General features: G+C 33.3%; 1 protein-coding gene across 1 annotated transcript in view; it reads left to right on the forward strand.

Moving 5' to 3' along the window:
• Nucleotides 1–17,701, forward strand: part of BRWD3 (bromodomain and WD repeat domain containing 3) — a 216,465-nt gene that overhangs the window by 96,195 nt on the left and 102,569 nt on the right. Inside the window, exons 12-17 of the mRNA XM_040630327.1 lie at nucleotides 3,065–3,105; nucleotides 5,779–5,883; nucleotides 6,918–7,071; nucleotides 11,044–11,178; nucleotides 12,224–12,352; nucleotides 13,266–13,491. Of these exons, the coding sequence (XP_040486261.1) occupies nucleotides 3,065–3,105; nucleotides 5,779–5,883; nucleotides 6,918–7,071; nucleotides 11,044–11,178; nucleotides 12,224–12,352; nucleotides 13,266–13,491 (790 nt within the window). The remainder of the gene's footprint in view (nucleotides 1–3,064; nucleotides 3,106–5,778; nucleotides 5,884–6,917; nucleotides 7,072–11,043; nucleotides 11,179–12,223; nucleotides 12,353–13,265; nucleotides 13,492–17,701) is intronic.

Here is a 17,701-nt window from a genome sequence, read left to right on the forward strand (position 1 = left end):
GGCAGTCACATGTTTTTCATGACCTTCCCCAACAGTGGTAAGGTCCTTGATATTGGTCTTGATTTTTTAAAATCTGGCTCTAAATGCAAGGGAGACAAAAGCAAAAATGAACAAATGAGACTACTTCTTAGTAAAAGGATACTGCACAGTAAAGGAAAACATCAATAAAACAAAAAGACAACCTAGTAAATGGTAAAGGATATTTGTAAATAATATATCCATTAAGCAGTTAATACCCGAAATATATTAAGGACTTCTATAACTCAACAACAACAACAACAAAAAACCCAATTAAAAGATGAACAGAGGAACTAAATAGACATTTTTTTTCTAAAGAAGATAAATTGATGGCCAATAGGCACATGAAAACATTTTCAACCTCACTAATTATCAGGGAAATGCAAATGAAAACTACAGTGTAATATCACCTCACACCTATTAGAATGGCTCTTATCAAAAAGGCGAGAAATGACAAGTGTTGGAGAAGATGTGGAAAAAAGGATACTCTTATACACTATTGGTGGGAATGTAAATGTAAATTGATGTAGCCACTATGGAAAATACATTATGGAGATTTGTCAAAAAATTAAAAATAGAATGACCATAGGATCTAGATATTCCACTTCTGAGTATTTATTGATGAATACAAAAACACTAATTCAAGTAGATATATGCACCCCTATGTTCATTGCAGCAGTATTTATAGTAGCCAGAATATGGAAATAACCTAAGTGTCCATCCATGGATGAATGGAAGATGAGGTACACACACATGCACACACACACACACACACTGGAATACTACTCAGTCACACATAAGGAAATCTTGCCATTCTTGACAATACGGATGGACCTTGAGTGTATTATGCTAAGTGAAAAATCTGATGGAAAAAGACAACATGATTTCACTCTGTGGATTCCAAAATAACAAAACAAAAGAACAAACCAAACCAAACAAAAACAAACTCATAGATACACAGATCTATGATTACCAGAGGGAAAAGGGCATTGGGGGATGGGTGAGAGGGCTTATTTGTATGGTGATGGATGGTAACTAGACTTAATGGTGGTGATCACTTTGTAGTATATACAAATATCAAATTATAATATTGTACAGCTGAAACTTATATAATGCTATATGCCCATTTTACCTCAAATAATAAAAGATATACTATCTTGAGAAAAAAATAATTTACTAATTTAGCTTGTTGATTTTAGTTTGATTATTTTCAAAATGTCATCATAGACTCCTGAAATCTAATCCTACTCGGTTATCAATAACAACAGGGAACAGCTTTATGCCTAGGTGACAGCCATTGGTGACTGGCCATTGGTGACTGGACCTTTTCCTCAAAGCTATTTCCACTTTCTTTTTTTACGAAGCTTGGAGCCAGTAATGTTTTTTTCATATCCTTGTGTACCTTTCATCTTTTCCTCTTCTTCCTTTCCTTACCTTTTTCTCTAGATAATTATTTACTATGGTATATGGGAGTACTTGTTTTTCAGCTCACTATACATCTCATATACCTCATTGTCAAAGCTGTATAGTCAGCAATTGAAAGCACTGAGCTTTGTAGGTCTTAAGATTACTGTTTTTAGTACTGTTGACCTCTCATTTGGAATAGTATTAGTGTACATCAATAAAATACACACAGTTTCCCTGAATCCTGACTATTAGAAAAAGATACTTCGTGAGTTACAAAATCAATCATGTTCCCGAAATTTGTAGTAAAAGAGACCTGTTAGAAACCTTCTCCTTGAACTTTTGGAAACAGCCTCCTGATTTTGTCCCATCCCATAAACATAACTTGAACAATTACTTATGAACCACTGCTGAACCAAGCTGACTCTCACCTTGCTGTTACTTATTCCTAGACATTAAAATCCTGGAATATTATTTAAATTGTGAAAGAAAAATACTTAGGAAATATATAAATATCCATTTCTACTAGGGTATGCAAAGGAGGCATCTTTACAATTACCACACAAGCGGGTATGTATACAAGTGCAGTCAAGTTTATTGAGAGCTTAGTGAGAAGGAGGTAGTAGAAACAATGGGCAAGAATGGAGTCAGGGAAAGATGAAGAAAAATTGATTAGTAGAGTTTTGTGCATTTATTTGCTGGGGTCCAGCTAAGAGAAAGTCAGAAAACCTAAATATTCCCTGTAGGAAGTCAGCGGCTACTGTTAGTCATTGAAAGTAAGATGTACTTTCAGAACATCTAAAACCAGTTATTGCAACTGGCAGTGAGAATCCAGAATCTGTCAGATAAATATTATAGTGAAATCACAGAACATTATGACTATACCTCTGAACATATGAAGACAGTTTAATAATTTTTAAAAATGAAAAATAAATATAAAGATATTTAGTATCTGAGCTTTTTACTAAAAATTCAAATGCCATTCAGTAACTGAGTGTTTTGTGAAAATATGTACAACATTTGAGGGTACGTTTTAGCTTTATTATCAAAGAATAAGAAGTAAAATGCATATTCTGGCTTACACTTTAATCTTCTCATCACTATAATACACATTAGTTTTGTTGTAAAAGTATAGTTTAATCATTATAAAAGAAGATTCAAAGAGAAGTATCTAAACTGTTGTACTAAAAGACAGATGAATCCTTTGTAAAATAAATAATCCATGTGAAAAGCAGGAAATGATTGATTTTCTGAAATTAAAAAAAAATAAGTGGGAAATTTAGTTCAACTGCTATTAAATCTGTTACTTTAAGGTCGCATTTTAGGTTAGTGTGCTGTCCTATTATGGGGGACATAAAAGCTAATATCTATTCAAACTGTCTCTTGAGATTATGATTTAGAAACAGGATTGCTTATGTCTGGTTTATCTCAAATTACTGCTAATAAGTATTCCTCCTTAGTTAATGCATTGCTTCAAACTTCATTAATTTTTTTTAAGAAAATTAGAGTCTTTTCTGAGAAAATTATAGCATTAAAAAGTCTACTCCATGATGCTTTTGCATGTGAATTTGAAGGGAAGAGTACTTTATTCGTTTTACAAATAAATTAACTCTAACCAAAAATCTGTTGTTTTATGTCTTAGGACAAAGTTGTTGCTGTTCAGTTCTGTAACAATGGAGACAGGTAACTATGTAGTACATATCTGTGTAAACAGATGTTTGACATATTTTATCTCTATTCCTTCAGAAGTAGCTCCCTCTACTGTAGTACTTTATTTCTGTTCAGTTTCTTAAGCTGAAAGCCCTTGTCTATTTTTGATGGCATCCTTACCCCATCTCTTTTAAACTCCTATTCAAGTAGTAGCCATACTTTATCAGTTCTTCCTTTCTGAGTGATTTCTTTTTTGTTTATTTTGTTTTTTTTCCCATTTCTATTATCACTCACTTTAGCCAAGGATTCCATTGTTTGACCCATTACCTTCAGTTTTCTTCTCCTTTCTAAATATATCCTGTCCATTTCTGCCAGATTACATTGCTCTGTTCAGAAATCTTTAGTGTTTCTGCTTTGTCTATAGAATAGAATTCAAATGTCTTAGCCTTGAATTCAGAACTTTCTATAACTTAGACCTACATTATTTTCTCATTTACTATTCCTCATATAAATCATTACATTTAGCCTAATTGACTTGATCATTGCTCCTGTTACATCCATATATCTATATTTTTTCTCTCATTCATTGCTTTGCTTATACTTTACCTCACACCATTCTTACCCAGAAATATCACCCTTACTCCCCTTCACTTATTCTCTTTCCCTCCTACAGCCTCCCTCTACCTTCTGTTCTCCTTCGCTCTATTTTTCTTCTCCCTCCAGTCTTTCTCTTTCATAAGTCCTCTATCTTCCCATGTTCTACCTGAAGCCTTTTCTGACTGCTCCAGATTTTAGCCATATTGTCTTTCTCTGAACATCTGTATTACTTATTGTCTCTTCTACTCATATGATACATATCTCAAACTGTGTCTGTAAACTCAGAAATTTTGTGCAGGTATTTGCGCACCCTCTCAAATGCTTGATCCCAAAAGAATGATAATCTTTTGCCCTGGTCTAAAGATTGACCTAGAATAGATTAAAAAATGTAACCATGTAATATAAATGTGTATCTGTATATTTCTATAAGGACTTTATGTGGGTGACCATGTTTTATTTTAATTTAATTTATTTTTTTTATTTTTTGACCATGTTTTATTTTTAAATATTTTTCAGACAGTGGGTGATTGCTATGATGAGTTTGTTCATCTTTATTAAATGCAAGAGTAAATAATGATGGTCCACATAGAGTGAAGTTTATATTAGGAATGAGAAAACCTTCAGATAATTTTTTGAGGTTGATTTATTGCACTATACTGAGTTATACACTTGAAGGTTTGTACAGCTATGATTCTTTCATGCTAGAGGAATCTGAAGTTTTTAATTCCTTGCCTTTTCCCTAAAGGAGAAACATTATTTTATCTTCATTAGTTATGTGGACAGTAAACAAAGGATATCCAATTTTACTAATAATTAAAGATGCAGTTTAGAATAAAAGTAACATTTTTTTTTCTTTCAGAATGACAAGATATGAAGAATGTTAGCACCCAGTATTGCTGAGGGTTTAGGGAAAATGGGTACTCACTCTCCCATAACTTTTGAAGAGATTGTAAAGTGTTAAAAAAAAAAAAAACTTTTCAGGGAAATAATTCATCGAAAGCTTTAAAAATGTGCTGACCATTTGACTCAGCAAAGATATGTATAAGGTTGTACAAAGATATGTATAGAGATACTCATCACAACATTATTTATAATGGTGAGGAATGGAAATAGTATAAATATTTATCATTAAGGAGTTGATTAAATTTTGATACATCCATATAGTTGAATACTTATTAAAAGTGACAGTAGTTTTATATTTATAAACCTAGAGATATATCTATAAAATAAAATATCTATAAAATGTTTTCTTAGGGGAAAACATAAAACATTATATATAGTACAATTCTGTTTCCTCTAGGGGGAAATATATAAGTGTATATTTATGTTTTTAATAAAGTCTGGTGGAATAGAAATGAAAGTATGAATGGTGATAGAATTATGGGTGAATGAATGTATTTTTGTAAGTTTTATTGAGATATAATGCACATAACATAACTTCAGTGTTTTTTAGTGTATTCACAGGGTTGTGCAACCTTTGCCACAATCAATTTCAGAACATTTTTAGCACCCCAAAAAGAATTTCCATACCCTTTAGCTATCACTCCCCAGTATCTCTGCACTTGCACCCTTAACTCTGGGCAACCTTTAATCCAGTTTTTGTCTTTATAGATTTGCCTATTCTGGAAATTTTGTATAAATTGAATTATACAATATGTGGGTTTTTGTGACCGACTTCTTTCAGTTAGCGTAGTGTTTTCAAGATTCAGTCATGTTGCAGCATGTATTATTATTTCATTTCTTTTTATTGCTGAATAATATTCGATTGTATGGATACCACAATTTGTTTATCCCTTTATTAGTTGATGGACATTTGGATTGTTACCACTTTTTGGCTTGTGATGAATAATGCCATGGATATTCATGTACAAGTTTTTATGTGGACTTAATGTTTCATTTCTCTTGTATTTATACCTGGGAGTAGAATTGTTGAGTGATATGGCGACTCTTTTTATCATTTTGAGGAACTACCAAACCATGTTCCAAAGTGTGTAATTTTCATTCCTCCCAGTAGTGTATGGGGATGAACGTATTACTTTCATAATTAGAAAAAAAGTGATTTCTATTTTGGAAAAAAGTAATAAGGGTATTTTAACTGTTTCTTTGCAGTTTAAGATTTGTTAGTGGAAGTAGAGATGGAACAGCAAGAATTTGGCAATATCAACAACAAGAATGGAAGAGTATAGTGCTAGATATGGCTACTAAAATGACTGGGTAAGATCGGATGTTAGATATTTCAGTGGTTCTCATATGGTATACTATCTTTTGATTTACTGAATTATATTTCATAATGAAAATATCTTTTTAGATTAGTAAATAGTTTGGAGTTCATTGGTAGACCTGAAGTTTGCATCTGTATTTAGTCTTTAAGTAAATTGCCTTTTGCTGTTGATGGACAGACTGGATGATAGAAACTTTGCTGAGTCATTCAAAATTCTGATCTCTTGTGACTCAAAGATCTCTACTCGGAGTTATTTTCTGCCTTAGTTTTCTATAGGTCATTTTTAATATCTGTCTATACCACTTTCTACTTTGAGAATTGTTCCTATTAAATGTCATCATAAGTTTAACTATTTCTCTGTCTTACTGAGGTTACCTTTATAATGTTTCATATTGTTAGCATTACTCAACATTATAACTACACTTAATCAGCATTCTGTTTCATTGTCTTCCCTGTTGATTGGAAAATACATAATTACATTTTTTAGGACATTACAGTTTCTATAGGGTAAGGCCCTGAAACTAATTATCTTCCCATTAATAACAACATAGAACTGACATTGTAGTCCTAGCCAGCTATTCTTGTCGTATTCAACTAAATTAAAAGTTAATGAATTTCTTGCTGCTCTTTTATAAGACCTATTATTTTAAAAATTTATTATTTAAGGGAATAAAGTGTCCATTATATGTTTTCCTCATATTTTCTGGTAGCCAACATGACCTTGTATTTTATTTTTCAAGGGATTTGTAGATTTTTTTCTAGTTTCACTTTTTTTTTGTTCTTGTGTAACTACAGAATTTTTTGTCGTTTTGTGTCTTTTGTCTTCCTAAAATAAGCTTATGGGTCTTGCCCTACTTAGGTACATTTATTATTTTATTTTGTGAGTACTTAAAAGTATAGTTTAGGTTTTTTTTATCTAAAAATTTGCAAGCTACTGGAGAGATTTTTTTCATAATTTGCTATTTTAGATGTACCTTTGTTAATAATTTACAATGTCTGTATGAATACTGCAAATTTTTTCGTTTAGGAATAATCTGCCATCTGGGGAAGACAAGGTCACTAAACTTAAGGTGACTATGGTGGCCTGGGATCGCTATGACACCACAGTTATTACTGCAGTGAACAATTTCCTTTTGAAAGTATGGAATTCTATCACAGGGCAACTTCTTCATACTTTATCTGTAAGTATTTTTGGAATAATTAAAATGATCAAAAATGGCATTATTCCAGAAGACAAGAAATTTAAATTTTAGTTTACTTTCTTTGACTTACTATCCCTCAGAGAAGTAAATATTTCAGTTACCTCTGTTGACATATCTGCAAAATAAGGATGGTACGTGATATAGCTGCTAAAAGCAGGTATGAAAACATTTCAAGATCCTTTTGAGGTCTGATAATTATTTATTTTGTTAAATGCAGTCAAGGATATGTAAGTTATTTTGTTTTTAGCTTGAGTTGAGATTTTTGTTATTGTTTTAGGGGTAGAGCTAACTTTATTTTGACAAGGGTATCCTTTATATTCTACTTTCAGAGATTCATTTATGCAAGAAGTAGAGGTAAGAGGAAAAAGTGGGAGAAAAAGGTTGCTTTTCCTCTTTTAAAAATGTATTTGTTGTAGTAAAAGACTGTAATATTTGTGATATGAAAAGCGGAAGTCACATAGGTGGGGTTGTTTGTTGGTTTATCATGTACACTTCAGGTTAAATGCCACGTAAAAGCCTTATTCCCTATCTGCTTCATCATCAGTTCGTAAATACTTTGAGGACAAGGGCCAAGTGATTGCCATATGGTTTACAAAGTAGTAAGTGATAAGGACTAGAATCTAGAATCATGACTCAATTCACTTTGTAGTATACCATGGTATCATCCTCATTTGACTCCTATGTGAGATAATCTTACCTATAACCTCTGAGGTTTCTAAAGATTTGTTTAATTTTGGGAGTATTTCCATATACCTTCCAATTCTCTTTCCTGAATAAAATCCTAACACTGTGTTAGTGGAGTTTTAGATTCTTTTTTTTTTTTATCTGCTTAGCCAATTCTGTATCCCCTTCTGCCTCTCCCTATTTCCCGATATAATTTTCTGTTAATATGTGTAGAAAAATCTATACTATTTGCTTGATTCTTTGTTAGGAAATGTTTGTCTATGCAGCATGCTCCAATAGAAATATAATCTGAGCCACATATGTAATATTAATTTTTCTAGTAGCCACAACAGAAAAAGTAAAGCATAACAGGTGAAATTATTTTTAATAATATATTTCGTTTAACCCAGTATATCCAAAATAGTAGCATTTCACCATGTAACTAATATGAAAATTATTAATTAACTATTTCATATTTTTAAAATACTAAATCTTTGAAATCTAGTGTGTATTTTACACATCTCAGTTTGGACTAGGTGCATTTCAAATGCTTAATAGCCACATGTATTAACTACAGTATTAGCACAAGTCTGTGTCTCTAAAAATCACAATTTCAAAGTTCATGTCATAGCCACTGGTTTTATAAATCTGTGTAAAATACTGTCTTAATAAGTACCTTAATTTAATATAATAAATATTGAAAAAATAAAATAAAAGGATGTTTCCCCTAAAAAAAAAATATGTACCTTAATTTAGAACTCTGTTTAGTGGTACTCTTCTCATGGGTTGATTCATGGGTCATCTGTTTTCAGTGAATTTTACTAAAACAATTTTAGAACAGACTTTATTTTTAGTCCTTGTAACAGTCAGATCTATTAGTTTTGATATTTATCTTTTCTGTGTTAACAATTTGTTAATTGCGGTCTTAGTGAAGGGTAAATTTCTTCCACTCAGCAAATACTTACTGAGCATCTACTGTGTGTCAGCAACTGAGGTAGATGTTAGGAATAAATAGTAAATTAGAGGGTCCCCTAAATCCCATCCTGGGATTTACAGCCTATTAAGAAAAAAATAAAAACAACGACAAAAAAACACACAAAAATTAATTAAGTAAATGGTCAGAAGAAAAGTGTAAAATACAATGCAAGTTTCTAATAGGGTGACCACACCTGGTCTAAACCTATTTGGCCCTGGTCAAAATCGGTCAGAGAAACTTCCTCAGGAAGTTAAATTTGGGTTAAGATTTGAACAATAGGTAGAAATTACCCAAGTCTCAGCCTAAATGTCACCTCCTTGACAAGGTTTTCCCTGATCAAACAATCTAGAGTAGCTTCTAGTCTTTGTCTTATTCTATCAGCTTGCTTTATTTTCATCATAACACTTATCACCACCTGATATTTTCTTATTTTCTGTTACAATATGGTAGGATATCGGTAAATATTTGATAAATTACATATGTAAGAGAGTTGGGAGGTCCTTACAGGAAGAGGGAAAAGCACATCAAAGGTCTTCAGGTCGAAGGGAGTTGAAAGAAAGCCAATTTTTGTCTAGAGCACAGAGAACAGAGTGTCACCGATAGGACTGGAGAAATGGACAGAGGCCAGACCATTCAGGGTCTTATAAGATCTATCCTAGACCAATAGAAAACCATTAAAAGGTTTAAAAGCTAAGGAATGATATGTGGATTTTGCTTTTGAAGAATACTGTAAAATTCTGGCAACAGAATAGAGGGAATAGATTGGAATGAAGATAAGAGTGACTTGGGTAGACTATAGGAGTCTATGGTAGGATGGGCCATGGTAATAATTTGAATTTGTGTGGCAGTGGTGAAAGTAGAGGTGTGCTTAATAAATAAAAATAAGGCAGATGATATATCTTATGACATTACTGAATTTGGTTAGGTTTTGTTCCCTAAGATCCAGTGACTATGGCCTATCCTATGACGTGTGACCAACAAATAAAATCCCCTATTTAAAAGCCTCTCTTTTCCAATGTAAACTGAAATAGTTGTATCATTATCATTTGAGTTTAACAAAGTAGTTTTACTGTTTGCTCATTAGGAACCTGAGAAAGTATTTGTTATATCAGGTTGATTATTTAGCATATAACAAAGAAGTAACTTTTTAGTGCTCACTGGGAAAAGAGTTTTGGTAAACTTTCAGTTGTAAGAGTATTTATTGCAGTGGGATTTTACCTACACATTTTGAGCCAGTCTGCAGTTATTTTTTAATAAGTTATATTTTTATACATAAAGGTAATAGGGTAGGGTGCTCTATTATTCCATTTTTATACGATGATTTGGGATAAAATGCACTTTTTAGGGTCATAAGATATGATGATTTCTAAAAGCTCCTGATGTATATATGCTGATGTGTTCCTAAGTGAAATGCAACTTCAGAATGTCATGCATGCGTTTCTAAGACTTGGAACCTATCGTTCATCATGTATTCTCCTTAACAATGATCTGAGTCCAGTGTTGGCAAATTATTTCTTTAAGAGGCCAGATAGTAAGTATTTTAGGCTTTGCAGGCCACATATGGTCTCTGCTGCATATTCTTTGTTTTTTGAAGCCTTTTAATGCAGAAACCATTCTTAGTTCATGGGCTGTGTGTACAAAAATGTCTGGGAGCTAGATTTGACCTTTAGGCTACAGTTGCAGAGTCCTCATAAGGTCTCTATATAACTGATATTCACTGGTAAGGGAAACATATATAGAGAAGATTGCTTTTCAAACTTTTTTTTTTAGCAGCAAACCCATTTTTCGGATAGCATATTAAATGAAACCTTCAACTATAAAGTAGATAAAGGGCAGAGCCACTACACTTTTTTGTTTGAATGTACCATGGGGCCTTCCAAAATATAAATTTTTGAATACTAGGGATAGAGAGTACTAGATAAAGAACAATGAAGGTTTGTGTGTTATCTCCGTGGCAGAATTGGGTGTTAATGAAAGATTCTGTTTGTCCCATTTTTTTGTGGGTCTTTTAAATAGCAGAGTCATAGAAATACAAATTCTTTTTTAGGGGCCTGGTTAATGAGCTGTAACTGTTTCAGACTACACTTTAAACACCTTTTTGGGTCTTCTGTATTGAATGCTTTTTGAAATCAGCACCTAAACATATAAAGAACTCTAACTGAACTATTTCTTGTAGTGTCCATCTAGTAAATGCTGTGGTGTGCATAAATTCATCTAAGTGGGATTAATAGCACACTCCTGAGAGATTTTTTGGCCAAATAAACCAAATACCTGGTGTTGCTTTTCATTTTTAATATTGATTTTTATCACAGGGACATGATGATGAAGTATTTGTTTTGGAAGCACATCCATTTGATCAAAGGATCATACTTTCAGCAGGTCATGATGGGAACATTTTTATTTGGGACCTTGACCGGGGGACCAAAATTCGGAATTATTTTAACATGGTAAGAAAAATCTGTGTTTAGTTCATATTAAAACAGGCATCTCTTATATGACAACTTGGTAATTAAAGTATACTTAGTGCCCAGGAACCTCTGTCATCTGTGTTTAAATCCATACAGTAACTTAGAGAATGTCTCAAGACCTGAGATTAAGGCCAATGGAGAATCACACCTGTCAGAGTGACTCTGTTATCATGGCATTAGCATTTTCCAAATTCTTGTCCCCACCTCTAAATTCTAGAAACTCAGATTTGATAAGCTTTTGGAGTTAACAGTAACCAAAATCACAAAAAGGTTAATGTTTAAATAATAATCATAATGTATAAATCATAACAGTGACTATATTGTATCTGCTTCTGGTTAACCCCATATGGCTTAGTTAGTAATCAGGAAGTTCTTTGGCAAACGTGGAATTGGAGGTTTAGATACTCTTAAGATATATTTCATACAAGCCATGAAAAAATCTGGTGAGCTATTTCTTTTCCCAGTAGAACACCCTCCTATGGTAATGGGAATACTCATATCCTCCATATTTAGTGTTCCTCTCTGAAGAATAGTTGTGAGGAAACATTTCTAAATTGTCAACCTTTGAACTCCCTTTTATAGGCTTTGTACAGTTCTAGAGTGTTAATAATACCCTGTCTTTTGTTAGTAAAATTGATTCGTGTGCTTTAATTTTAGGAAGTTATTTTAAGGCTTACTTGCATTTCAATTTAAGGTGTGAAGATATTATTTTGACTTTGCTCAGATAGCACTTTTGTCATTTTGGTTGTATTTAGGTCTTTTTTAAATTCTCAGTTACTCATTTAGTACTTCTTGAGATATGACATTGCTAGTAATATTTGATACCATCTATTGCATTTTGATTTTCCTAATTTCTTTCAGAGCTTTACTGTTTCAGTAGGGTTCTGGCTACAGAAGCCAGAGAGTACATTGGAATGTTGATGCATCACAGATTCCAAGATATTAGGAAGCAGAATCTATTGCCTACTTATTATTTGAAAATTACCTCTTAAAGATGACTTAAAGTGACTCCTCTAAATTTCAGATTGAAGGCCAAGGCCATGGTGCAGTGTTTGATTGTAAATTTTCACCAGATGGAAACCATTTTGCCTGTACAGACTCTCATGGGCATTTGCTGCTTTTTGGTTTTGGATGCAGTAAATACTATGAAAAGGTTAGTCTATTTAATTTTTATTATAGACTATAATTTTGGATTATATCATTCATAAATTGTATTTGAAGTCTTCCAGTTAATAAGGGTCATTGTGTGTCAATAGATATAAAATAACAAAGTCACCTTTCTTGATAAAAGTTTTCATCACTGCCAGAACATAGGCTTGGCAGTTTGAATCGCTATTAAGATATAGGGTGATGTAGATATAAAAATTCATTAGGAAATCCTTTTGCTTAGAACATATTCTCTGTACTGCCCTTCAGGTGTAATGGAGAACAGCTTTACCAGATTGCATCCTCTAACTTATCATAAATTAGAAATAAACAGCTGGTGACCAAATGTTAATTTTCTTGCTTGGCCACTTTACCTATTATCCATCTTGTTAAAATACTTTGGAGGCTAACTTAATTGGTTCTTTATATTTTATTAACTATGAATTTGAAATAGATTGTAGATTCTTGGAGTTGGAAGAGAACTCAGAATCATTGAGTTTAGCTCAATACTTATATCATCTTTGAGTTTTTTATGTATTTGGTATTTACCTGCTTTGCCATTTATATTATACCTCATCTATCCTTATTTGAATAGAAATAAGCAATAAAAATAGCTATAAAGGTTTGTATGATGTTTGCAACTTAAGTAAAAATACCTAACTTTATCTACTGTGTTATTGCTCTCCTTCATATGCTAATTGGAGAAATATGGTACAGGGCTAGAAAGTAATACAGATGGTAGGATTTTGTGGAGAAGAGAGAAGATTACCACTTAGGTGATTCACTTCTACCTAGAGGGAACATAAAGCAATAGAGGGCTATAAGAGTATGTAAAAAGTGTCTGATTTGAAAAATGTATTCTCTCTAAGAATAAAAATCAATTCCCTATGCATGTTATATACTTAAAACCTGTCATAAAGATTCCAGACCAGATGTTCTTCCACACGGATTATCGACCTCTTATCCGTGATGCCAACAACTATGTACTGGATGAACAAACCCAACAAGCTCCTCACCTCATGCCTCCCCCGTTCTTGGTGGATGTTGATGGCAATCCTCATCCTACAAAATTCCAAAGGCTAGTACCAGGACGGGAAAATTGTAAAGATGAACAACTTATACCACAGCTGGGATATGTGGCTAATGGTATGTTATCTCCAAAATTAAATTTAAAACATTTTGCAAAATGTTATACTTGCTGCTGTTCTCTCTATATGTCCCTTGCTAAGCTCTGTAGTAGGTTATATTTTGCCTAATACTTCTATTAATTTTCAGTATAGTACTTACCAGAGTAGTTTTGCATTTTTATGTCACTTAAACACAGACAAATGGATTAGGACAGCAGGCATATACTCAAGCAGAGAATATATCAACCTGCTTCCTTAGAACCCTGAACATTAAATATACTACCTTTAGTGTGTCAAGCATTTCTCATTGGTGAAATTGCACTGCTCATATTATTGGTATTTTAATTTGACAGTCCATAATTAATGGACCAAAAATGAGGAAATTTCAAAGACCAAAAACTGGAAAATGGCCATTTGCCCATTCTCTTATGTGAAATGCAGAGAATTATTTAGTGTTTAAATACCAGTCAATCCTGGATGATGTAAAGGAAGCAGTGATGAGCATGATGCATGATGTAAGCATATTAGAATAAGTCACCAAAATATGCTATTCCCTGTCAAATCAACTCTTCTTTTCAAATTTTAATTCCAGTATGGTTAACATACAGTGGTATATTTGTTTCAGGCCTAGTGATTCAACACTTCCTTGTATCACCCCGTGCTCATCACGACAAGTGCACACCTTAATCCCTATCACCTGTTTGACCCACACCCCACTCTCCTCCCCTCTAATAACCTATCAGTTTGTTCTCTATAGTTAAGACACTGTTTCTTAGCTTGTCTCTCTCTCTCTTTTATTTTCCTTTGCTCACTTGTTTTGTTTCTTAAATTCCACATATGAATGAAGTAATACAGTATTTATCTTTCTCTGACTTATTTCAGTTTACATTCTCTAGCTCTATCCCTGTCACTGCAAATGGCAAGATTTCATTCTTTTTATGGCTGAATAATATTCCATTGTGCATTTATGTGTGTGTGTGTGTGTGTGTGTGTGTGTGTGTATACACATACTATATCTTCTTTATCCATTCATCTATTGATGGACACTTGGGCTGCTTCTATATCTTGGCTATTGTAAATAGTGTTGCTATAAACTTAGGGGTACATGTATCCTTTTGAATTGGTGTTTTGTGTTTTTTGGGTGAATACTCAGTAGTGCAGTTACTGGATCTTAGAGCACCTCTATTTTTAACTTTTTTAAAAAGATTTACTTATTTGAGAGAGAGAGAGAGAGCAAGTGCAGGGAGGGGCAGAGGGAGAGAGAGAGAATCTCAGAATCCTGCTGAGTGCAGAACCCGGCACCGGACTCTATCTCACAACCCTGTGATCATGACCTGAGCTGAAATCAAGAATCAGTCACTGAGGTGCCCCACTATTTTTAACTTTTTGAGGAACCTGCATACTGTTTCCACAGTAGCTGCACCAGTTTGCATTCCCACCAACAGTGCAAAAGGGATCCTTTTTCTCCACATCCTTGCCAACACTTGATGTTTCTTGTGTTTTTGATTTTAGCCATTCTGACAAATGTGAGGTAGTATCTCATTGTAGTTTTGATTTGTATTTCCCTGATGATGAGTGATATTGAGCATCTTTTCATGTGTCTGTTGGACATTTGGATTTCTTCTTTGGAGAAATGTCTGTTTATTTCTTCAGCCCATATTTTAATTGGATTATTTGGTTTTTGGGTGTTGATTTATATAAGTTCTTTATATATTTTTGATACTAGCCCTTTATTGGATATGTCCTTGGCAAATATCTTCTCCCATTCAGTAGGATAACATTTAGTTTTGTTGACTGTTTCCTTTGCTGTGCAGAAGCTTTTTATTTTGATGTAGTACCAATAGTTTATTTTGGCTTTTATTTCCCTTGCCACAGGAGACATATCTACAAAAATGTTGCTATGGTTGATATCAGAGAAATTATTGCCTATATTCTCTTCTAGGATTTTTATGGTTTCAGAACTCACATTTAGGTCTTTTTAAAACATTTTTTAAGATATATTTATTTATGGGGGGGGAGAGGGGCAGAGGGAGAAAGAGAATTCTCAAGCAGACTCCACAAGTGTGGAGCCCAATGAGGGGCTCAATCCTAGGACCCTGAGATCATGACCTGAGCCGAAATCAAGAGTTAGCTGCTTAACGGACTGAGCCACACAGGTGCCCCGGTATAGACGTTTTTAAATATTTATTCTTCCAGTCCATAAGCATGGATGTCTTTCCATTTCTTGGTGTCATCTTCAATTTCTGTCATCAGTGTTTATAGTTTTCAGAGATAGGTCTTTCACCTCTTTGGTTATAGGTTTATTCCTAGGTAACATTATTTTTGGTGTAATTTTAAATGTGACTGTTGTCTTAAACTCTCTTTCTGCTGCTTCATTATAAGTGTATAGAAAAGCAATAGATTTCTGCACATTGATTTTATATCCCGTGACTCCTGAATTCATATGTCAGTTCTAGTAGTTTATTGGTAGAGTTTTTAGGGTTTTCTATATAGAGTCTCGTGTCATCTGCAGATAGTGAACATTTAACTTCTTCCTTACCAGTTTACATGCCCTTTATTTTTTGTGTGGATCTAATAGCTATGGCTAGCATTCCAGTACCGTCTTGAATAAAAGTGGTGAGCGTGGACATCCTTTTCTAGTCCCTTACCCTAAGGCGAAAGCGCTCAGTTTTTCCCCATTGAGGATTGTATTAGCTGGGGTTTTTTTGTGTATAGCCTTCATGATGTTCAGGTATATTCATTCTATCCCTGCTTTGTTGAGGGTTTTTTATCATGCATGGTTGTTATACTGTGTCAAATGCATTCTCTACATCTGTTGAAAGGATCATATGGTTCTCATCCTTTCATTTATTAATGTGGTGTATCACGTTGATTGATTTGTGAATACTGAACCACCCTTGCAGCCAAGGAATAAATCCTACTTGATTGTTGGATTGTATTTTGTTGAGGATTTTTGCATCTATGTTCTTCAAAGAGATTGACCTGTAGTTCTCTTTCTTTAGTGGTGTCTATCTGGCTTTGGTATCAAGATATTGCTGGGCTCATAGAATGATTCTGGAAATTTCCCTTCCTTTTGTATTTTATGGAATGCTTTGAGAAGAATAGGTATTAGCTCTTCTTTAAATGTTTCGTAGAATTCGCCTGTGAAGACATCTCGTCCTGAACTTTTGTTCATTGGGTGTTTTTTGATTACAGTTTCAACCTCCTTTCTGGTAATCAGTCTATTCCTATTTTCTATTTCTTCCAGCTTCTGTTTTGGTAGTTAATATGTTTTTAGGAGGTTACCCATTTCTTCTAGGTTGTCCAATTTATTGACATATAGTTTTTCATAATATTCTAATTATATTTCTGTGGTATGGTTATTTCTCCTTTCCTTTGTATTTTTATTTATTTGTGTCTTTTTTCTTTGTTTTTTGATGAGTCTGACTAGAGGTTTATGAATTTGTTTATCTTTCAGAGAACCCAATCCTGGTTTCTTTGATCTGTTCCACTGTTTCTTTAGTTTCTATATCATTTATTTCTGCTGTAATCTTTGTTAGTTCCTAACATCTGCTGGTTTTAGGTATAGTTTGGTATTTTTTGTAATTCCTTTAGGTGTAAAGGTAGGTTGTTTCTTTGAGGTTTTTCTTGCTTCTTTAGTGAGTTCTCTATTGGTATAAATAACCATTTTTGCTGCATCCCAAAGCTTTTGGACCATTGTGTTTTTATTTTCATTTATTTCCTCGTACTTTTGGATTTCTTCATTCATTTCATGGTTAATCCATTCATTGTTTAGTAGCATGTTATTTAACCTCCATATATTTGTGGTCTTCGCAGATTTTTTCTAGTGTTGAACTTCTACTTTTTTTTTTTTTGTCATCAAAAATATGCATGGTATGACTTAAATTTCTTTGAATTTGTTGAGTCTCTTTTTTTGGCCTAATATGTGATCTATTCTGGAGAATGTTCCGTGCGCATCTGAAAAGAATGTGTATTCTGCTGTTTTAAGATGGAATGCTCTAAATATATTTGTTAAATCCACCAGTGCACTGTGTCATTGTTTGCTTTTTAATTATCTGTTTAGATGTATGTAAGTAGTGTATTAAAGTCCCCTACTATTATTGTATTGTTATTGATTGGTTCCTTTATGTTTGTTATTAACTGTTTTATGTATTTAGTGCTCCCACCTTGGGTGTGTAAATATTTACAATCATTATCTTTTTGGTAGATTGTCCCCTTTGTTATTATAT

Source organism: Ursus maritimus (genome assembly GCF_017311325.1).
Source record: "Ursus maritimus isolate PB19 chromosome X unlocalized genomic scaffold, ASM1731132v1 scaffold_X1, whole genome shotgun sequence".
Lineage (NCBI taxonomy): Eukaryota > Metazoa > Chordata > Mammalia > Carnivora > Ursidae > Ursus > Ursus maritimus.